The sequence below is a fragment of the Colossoma macropomum genome, unplaced genomic scaffold (genome assembly GCF_904425465.1).
Source record: "Colossoma macropomum unplaced genomic scaffold, Colossoma_macropomum, whole genome shotgun sequence".
Lineage (NCBI taxonomy): Eukaryota > Metazoa > Chordata > Actinopteri > Characiformes > Serrasalmidae > Colossoma > Colossoma macropomum.
The window spans coordinates 57,475-66,210 of record NW_023495293.1 but is presented as its reverse complement, the minus strand read 5'-3'; the positions used below and the strand labels follow the sequence as shown (position 1 = coordinate 66,210).

Sequence of the window (8,736 nt, the reverse complement as noted above, 5' to 3'; positions counted from 1 at the left end):
AATTAATCAAACTGATCAACACTATTGCTGTTCAGAGCAGCTGATCTCTCTCATTCACATTAAATGATTTCTTCTTTAAATCTGTATTGCTTGTCTGGCCTATGTGAAGCAGCAGCATTCATAGCTACCTTAACAGTGTTCAGGTTTTCACAGAGCACAGAGACAGTCTGTGTGCTAAATACAACTACATGAGTCTGAAAATGTAACATTTAAGTTTTTAACAAAAAAATTTTATCCTTAGAGATTTAAAACAGTGAACGGGAGGGGGCTGATTCAACCCAGACTTACAGTAACACTTCTTATTCAGCTGTGTGGACTAATATGGTCTCTGAAGAAGAAGAATAAACTTTCTGTAAAGGTTCTTAGGAAATATTTTCCTACTTTGGCACAACTTACTCAGACTGAAACTAAAACAAGCATCTTATCCAGGCCATCTAACATCTGTTTGCTGTTAGGGGCTGAGTGGGCGGGGCCATAGTGGATACAAATCTGCGCCACTTTCTCCTCTGCAGCTCTTTCTGCTGAGAAAGTTCAGCTCTTCATCATCTGCACTCAGAAACTCCTCAGACTCCTTCAGCCATGGTAAGATACGGCCTCTGATTTTTCTCTATATATTCATGTTCTGGGGTGGCACGGTGGCGCAGTGGGTAGCGCTGTCGCCTCACAGCAAGAAGGGCCTGGGTTCGATTCCCGGCCGGGTGACCAGGGTCATTTCTGTGTGGAGTTTGCATGTTCTCCCTGTGTCCGCGTGGGTTTCCTCCGGGTACTCCGGTTTCCTCCCACAGTCCAAAAACATGCAGTCAGGCCAATTGGACATGCTGAACTGCCCCTAGGTGTGAATGTGTATGTCTGTCTGTCTGTCTGCCTTGCGGTGGACTGGCGACCTGTCCAGGGTGTATCCTGCCTTCTGCCCGATGACAGCTGGAATAGGCTCCAGCACCCCACCGCGACCCAGAAGGATAAGCGGTTTAGATGATGTATGTATGTATGTATTCATGTTCTGCTGTCTGTTATTCTCACCCAGTGGAGTGATGACTGTAAATACCCCAAACATTACTGCTGCTCTCTCCCTCGTCATTAAACTAAGTAAATACTGCAGAATTACAGAATAAATGCAGAACATAAAAAGAATGTATTGAAGGCAGAAGCTAAACAGTTATTCTGAAGCGAGAAGTGTTTTCGAAGGAGAACTGTGTATTTGGTTTGTTGTTGTCAGGACAAAACCTCTGGTTTTCATTTTTCATTTTTTGACATGATGTAAAAATGCCAACTGCCCTTTACATTGGTTCAAGAAAAAAAAAAATCAAAATGTAAAAAATTTCAAGATGAATATAACAACAGAAATGATTTCAAGATAAATGTACCAAAATTTCTTGGGATAAATAATTTCTACATTAACTTCCAATTCTTGCAAAGTTAATTTTCTGGTGATTAGAGGTTTCACTATTGTGGCACGGATGGAGCTACAGCCACAAAGACCACTCAACTGCTCACCCCCAGGGGTTCAATAGGAACAGTGTGTTCAGGATATTATAGTAGAGCTGCAGTGCATAAACCCCTTGTTACACAGACAAATGACCATCTGAGAGGTGAGTGGTGTACAAACCATCAGCACTGGTCTACAGAGATGTGGATGGAGATTTGATCTGGTCAGGTGAGTCATCCTTCACCATCATTCTTCACAAGTGAGAAGAAGAGTGAAAGAGAGAGAACAGTACAGACCTGAATGCTCATCACTGCAATGACATTGGTGTCCACAGAGCCACTGTCCAGCGTTAGTTAATAAAGCATGCTGACAGATAAAATTTAGCCATTGTGTGCTGTTTTGATGGCTGAAATAACATCATCAACCAAATACTAAATACTCTGAGATTTTATAGCAACTTCTTACAGTCTGACACCGTGAGAGAAAAAAGACTGAAGAGCTAAGTCAGCTAAGAAGAAGTAAGTTGCTAAGTCTGCTCTCATCAAAAACAGTCTAAACAGTCTAAATCTAAACAGACTCCCCATCCAATTTGATTTACCAGATTCACTACTTCATGACTCCACATGGTGGCGCTACGGCACTAATCAAATGAATAGGGTAAACCTGCGGTGAAAAAAAGAAGGTCACTGAAGAAGGACTCTGCAATCTGCAAGAATTGTCTCGTTAAAATAAAGTACACGGGCAACACAACGAACATGCATCAACCTTCTTTGTCATCATCCTGATCTGGTTATTGAGAAATGCTTTTGAGAAAAGCTAATGTTGCCACAACTCAAAGTCAGCCTACAATTAATACAATGTTTAAAGCAAAAGTTGAATTAAAACGTGCCCAGTTAATATAAAACTGGTTGGTAAACACTAAAATATTCCTACATTTGCACAAAACAGGTTTGTTATGCTTATTAAGCAGAATAAGCACTGAAACATGTCCAGTTTACATTAAACAAGTTGGTTAAGCTTGTTAAGCACTAAATGTGTAATTTTAAATATGTTTCTTTTTGAGAGAGAAATGTGTATTTTTGCATTTATATATGTTGTGTAAATTTATTTATTTTTTACTGTAAGTTTACAGAGTTAGAAAAGATGTTAATGAGGTGCAGTTGTGTTCTACCTTTAGACATTTTAACCCCACTGTTCTGCTTTCTGGCAGTTTATGGCTATTTTACATTGGAATGATGACACATGCAGTCAGTGCATGAGTGTTAAAGAGGCATGAAGCTAAGCTGTGCACTTTCTTGTACATTGCTTCATATCAAGTATTTTATTTTCTTCAGTTAAACAGATATTGTGATGTTTTGTAAAGGATTGTCTTGCAATACATCAAGTATCAGAGAATTGCAGTATTGTGATATGATCATTATTGTGGGCAACATATTATGATAATATCATATCTGTGATTCCCACCCCTAGTCAGGAGAAGAAGGAGCTCTTGTGTTCTGATCATTTTCCAGTTGATGACTGACTTGCAGTGTAACTATTTATGTCTAGATCTCTTCTGTTTTAACTCAACAATGAATGCAGTTAATGTCCGAAAGATACCAGGGGCCACCTTAGCTTAACCCCATTAAACACCGATAGGTGACCATGATGGTGTTTGATGGTGTAGTTGATGGTAAAGACAGAGTATTACTGACCCTTCAACAGACAGATTCTATGATTCTACTGATTTGTATGCTGTTAACTCCTGCAATGTGCACATTGATGCAGTATTTAAGGTAATTATAAATGTCTGGATATGTTGCTGTGGGCAAAAATGCATAATTGGGATAACTTATCAATTTTGTATGGATCAACACCTCCAATCAAATAGACTTTATCTTGATTTGGAATTCATCACTGGCATTGGCTGATCACACACATTGTGTTGATGGAATGACAACCATATGGCTGCAGGATGCTTGTTCCAGTTTTCCCAAATACCATCTTTACTCAGTCAAACATGTGATTTGAGCCCCTAACTTTTAGGTTGTTGGCTCACCTCTCCTACCACTGGGCTACCAACCCCCTGTACTTTTATTATCATGATACGAGTTTCCACGATAAACACATTAGAGCAGCAATGACAGAACAGATACAATTACTCTGTACACAGAGGGCCTGAAAAATATCATTACAGACTGTTAGAAGCCTAATAAGTGTTTCTCTGCTGTGGAATTCTATTCCTGTTCTCTTATGTGGGGGACGAGTAACTTAACCATTAGGCTAAACAGCCAATTACAAATCACACATGTGCACAGTTCAAACACTCCTCCAACTACAAGTTGTAAAACTGCTTCAAACATAAGGATTGTTCTCACACACAGTGTTGTACTTTAAATGTTGTCATCTTGATATCAGACAGCTTTATCGAACATCCCAATTTATGTCAATATGTATGTCTGTATGTATGCAGTCTATGTACTTAGTAGTGGGTGATCATGTGTGTTTTGGTCAGGTGTGTTCTAGAGTGCTGGTGGGACTCTTCCTGCTGTCCCTGCTCTCTCATGCAGTTGAGGCTTCCAAGAAGCAAAAAAGTCCTGCTGTTAAGGCTCTCCAGAATCTCTCACAGATCATCAGATTTCTCAACGAAAAGTAAGATGCAAAATTTAAGACAAATTAAGAAGTTAAATTATGATCAAACATTGATGTCTATATCTAACTACAGCAGGCTAGCAGGATGATCATGCAGTTTTTCACAAAGGCATTGTATCGTTTATAAATTACAACATGAACACAACGTGCCTTTAGAGTAGGCTGACCTGGTCAGCAGGAATTTATAACGAAAGCGGATGGCTAACATTACTGCTACAAAGCTAAATATCTCATTTGAGCTGTACAACTGCAGAACTGTCTTCAAATCATTAATACAATAAATCACTCCAAACACAGAAATTAGTCATCTGATCAGAAGTATGACAAGCTGAAAGTTAACATTAGCAAGGTAGCTACCTAGCTGTCTAGATGCCTAAGCTCAGTTTGGCTCATTTTCTCTGACGTTTTTGTCCATTTTTTGCTGAATAAAGATAGCATCGCTATGTTCTTTATGATTTTGTTGGATGGCCGAGGTTACGCTAACACTAGCTTGTCTATAGCCAAGTGGCTAGGCTAGCAATCATGTTTGGTTTCCGTAAGGCATACTAGGTAATGTAGTGAGAGAACACTGATGAATGAACACGTGAAAACTATGTACAACATGACTACTAATGAGGCTGAGGGATATAATGCAGAGCTACAGGATACTGAACAACACAATATAACATACTAAACTTGCAAAGTGCTGAAAAAAATGCAGAGTGATTGTGCAGCTTAACCAGTTCCTAGGCTGTTGCTAGCACGGTATTTTAGGTAGTTCTTAAGGTGTTGATAACAACTGGTTATGGCTAGTTGGTTGCTAGGGGTTGTTATGGTATCACAGGTTGTTGCTAGGGTGTTGTTAGACAGTTGCTATGTTATCTCTGATGGCTGACAGGGTTTTGGTAGGTCGCTGCTATGGTCCTCCCCAAGTTTAATAAGGTGTTTCTAATGAACTTTTATCATCATGATATAAGTTGGGTTGCACATACTTTTTCTCCTCATTCACTCCTATGGGGGAAAAAAATCATAATTTGACAATTATTTTATGAAAACTTCCTGTCAAATCAAAAAGCTGAATACAAGCACATCATCCCAAACTACAGGATGAGTTAGTGGACAAAAATTTTGGCTAAATAATAATAAGAAGAATATTCCATTGGATAACAATAGCGTATGTGTAACCAGTAACTCTAGTTTTGGGCCAAAGTGCCCTGTTAGATTCAAATCTTTACTGAAGGTGTCCCTGTAGAACTCTGGGTCTGTTACAAGCTTTAAATGTCTGTGTTTAAGCAGAGCTGCTGTAAAATATTCATGTGCACCACTGCTAGCTTGGTGATAACCTAATTTCACATTTAGGGACTCGAAGACATTAGCATTGTCATATAGCAGCAGTAATCAGATCAAACATATATGTTATATAAATTATGTTGCTAATTGGTGACATAATGGTCTCTATGTTATTTTCATTGAGATTTACATGGTTTTGATTTTTTGTTCTAACTTTATTTGACTTATTCATTTCGCGTTTTCAGTTATTTGGTCAGTGATCAGTTCGCTGTAGCCATCAACGTCCCAGCTGAGAAGTGTTCCACTCGTATAAAACCTGATCAGAACGTCCTTCCTGATGATTCTGCATGGAAAGTGAAAGTTGCCATGGCCAGCACTGCAGGGGTTTACAGAGGGCAGAGGATAATCGGTGCCAAACAAAAAACGATCAATGAAGCAAGCAGCTACCACCCTGAGTACCTTCTGCTGATTCAGTCGAACCCCCCAGAAAATGCCTCCTATGATCCGCTGCTGAAGGAGCTCCTGGATAAAGATAAACACGGCTGTGTGGTTTTCTACACCTACAACTCTCCATGTGTGAACACCTGCTCAACCCCTGAGGGAGCGTACAGCATCCTCCCTGCCTTGGACATGCTCAGGGACCACAAGGGCCCAAAAGCTTTTGTGTTTAGGGAAGTTCAGATACACAATGTGGGTTCCGTTCAGAAAGAAAACGGCAAAGATTTGCCATTCGCACAGTGTTTCCCTTCGGGTAACCGACTTTACGTTACATTGGGATATCAGGAATATTTTCCTCGGCGGATATCAAATATAAGGGCAGTGAATTCTAAAGTGCCACTCTACCGCTGTGACAGAGCCCGGTGTCAACACTGTGTACACAAAAACAATGAAGTTGATGCTAAGTGCATGGTCAATTAATGGTGGTCAGTGTAATGTAGTTTCTTCTTTTTAATGCTTTAAGTAAAAAGACACAAAATACAAGCGTAAGTAGAAGCATTAGTGATTCATGTTTTTTGCCTCTTGTCTCTTTTGAAAATAAATATATATCTTATATACACTATGTAGACAAAAGTATTGGGGCACACCTCCTAATTACTGAGTTCGGGTGTTTCAGCCACGCCCATTGTTAACAGGTGTATAAAATTAAGCACATAGCCTTCCAGTCTCGATAGACAAACTCTGACAGTAGAGGGTCGTACTGATGAGCTCAGTGACTTTAAACATGGCACTGCCTTAGGTTGCCACCTCTGCCACAAGTCAGTTTGTGAAATGTCTCTCTGCTAGATCTGCCCTAGACAACTGTAAGTGCTATTATTGTAAAATGGAACTGTCTTAGAGCAAAAACAACCAAGCAACGAAGTGGTAGACCACATAAACTCACAGAGTGGGGCTGCTGAGTCACGAAGCGCACAGTGCCTATCCTGAATCACTCACTAAAGAGTTCCAAACTGCCTCCGGAAGCCACATCAGCAAAAGAACTGCATGTTAGGAGCTTCATGAGATGGGTTTCCATAGGAGAGCAGCTACACACAAGCCTAAGATCAAAATACACAATGCAAAGTGGGGGTGGGGGTGTAAAGCACACTGTCACTGGACACTGGAGCAGTGCAAACGTATTCTGTGGAGTGACAAATCACATTTTTTTTGCAGCATTGATTTCTGTTTTTTTTTTTGTTTTTTTACCATGCTAGCTACGCCACAATCTGCAGAAGGCACTTTCTGTCAATACAGTTCATTTCAGAAAACTCTTGTATTAGTAATTTGAACTGACACTGGCACTTCTGGTAACATAAACTACTAAATTAAGTGTTTTAAGACGAAAAATGACTAAATAACAGGGTTGAACCAAAAGATCCTACTCTCCAATAAGCTGATCATATAAATTATTGTATTTATCGTAATAAATGGAATGTTCTGTTTTTTTATGAGGTGGAACAGCTTACAGGTTTGGGTGTCAGGGTTGAGCATAAAATGTGGGACACAGGTTAAAATTACTTCATTTGTTAAATATTTTATTTGGGAAACATAATTTGTTTAGTTTTACATTGTTTGGAAATGAACTACATAACAGTGCAATTATGGTGTTACTGGAAGATTTTAATGACTATATTCCAAAATAAAATTAAAGTTGGATACAGACCTTTTTGTGTGTTTTGTTATCATTTAATTGCTGATTGTAATATTTTCATTTTTAAATTACAGATTAAATTAAATTACAGATCTCTTCACTGTTTACACAAATGAAAAGCAACAGTTAGTTCATTGCTTTTAAAAAGGTACTGGGACCTAAACTGTACTCTTTTCATGAAAAATGGCAGAAACAGTCTAGCATGTGTCCTTCTGTAGGGTTGGTGCTGACCAACAGCAACATGTAGTCATGTAAACGTTACACTGGTGGTGATCAAAACTACCCCTTAAAAATTAAAAAAATAATGTCTGTAAAAGGAGCATATTCTCAATCTGAGGAATGATGCTTTAACTAGCTGGAGAAAAAGCTAAAAGAAAAAGCATTCACTATCAGCAATGTAGATATTTACAGATGTATGTCTGAAATCTGATTTAATGTCTGGTGTGGTTCCTTGCATGTTGTTAACATAATAATGTTAATCTGAAATCATAGGTTCTACTCAGGTTCTCCCAGGTGGTCCACATTTTTGGCTCTCAACACAGTGGTAATTGGTGTTTACTTGGTTCAAGAATGTGGACTAGTCTAAGAAACACCATTTTAAAATGAAAACAAGCCCATCGCCACCCACAACTGAGCATGATATGTTTTCTATGTGCCCTCTTTTGGAGACATGGTGGTACTACAACAAAGCAAGAAGTCTTCAAATGCATAAGTGAATGTAATGAGGCCTCAAGCTTAAAAATCAATGAAATTTCACAAATTTGTTACAAAACTCCACTTGCTTTACTCCTGGAGGAACTGAAGCAAACAAGTAAACTTTTTAGTGCTTATTGCCAGACAGATCAAATGTGAGGGCTTAATATCTTATGCTGAGGAATCTGGGTAACATTTCAGTATAGGGGTTATTATAATGTGCTTATCTGCAGGTTAAATGGGTGTTCATTACAAATTTATTAAATAAAAGCTAGATGGAATCAAACATTTTCCAGACCACATTTTATTTGTAATATACATCAAAAGCTGATAATTTGGAACATCTAGCTGGCTGCTTATAACTAGTCATTAGTTATTACTACTTGTTACCCACTATTACCTAATTAAAAATTACAATTACAAACTTTTACACACTTTCAGCAGGGAGAGGAAAACAGAAAACCTGGAGCAGAGTGGTAACAGAACACATTGAGCAGGGAGATGGACATAAAAAAATCCACACTTTTGGAATTACCTAGATTTCTGCATTGATTACTAACAAAATGTGTTGGTAACGCTTTATTTTGAT

The 8,736-nt window shown here is 38.7% G+C and overlaps 1 protein-coding gene across 1 annotated transcript; it reads left to right on the top strand.

Annotated features, from left to right (window-relative positions):
* The first annotated feature begins 515 nt into the window (after positions 1 to 515).
* On the top strand, positions 516 to 6,244 carry LOC118801646. Its single transcript, XM_036562011.1, has 3 exons — positions 516 to 582; positions 3,921 to 4,057; positions 5,572 to 6,244. The coding sequence occupies exons 1-3, from the start codon at positions 580 to 582 to the stop codon at positions 6,242 to 6,244; spliced, it is 813 nt and encodes a 270-aa protein (XP_036417904.1). The 5' UTR covers positions 516 to 579.
* Positions 6,245 to 8,736: the final 2,492 nt, after the last annotated feature.

Excerpts from the sequence above, each read along its gene's own strand:
- LOC118801646 (XM_036562011.1), top strand. Across the intron at positions 4,058-5,571 it reads ATCAGATTTCTCAACGAAAA|TTATTTGGTCAGTGATCAGT; the intron begins GTAAGATGCAAA and ends TCGCGTTTTCAG.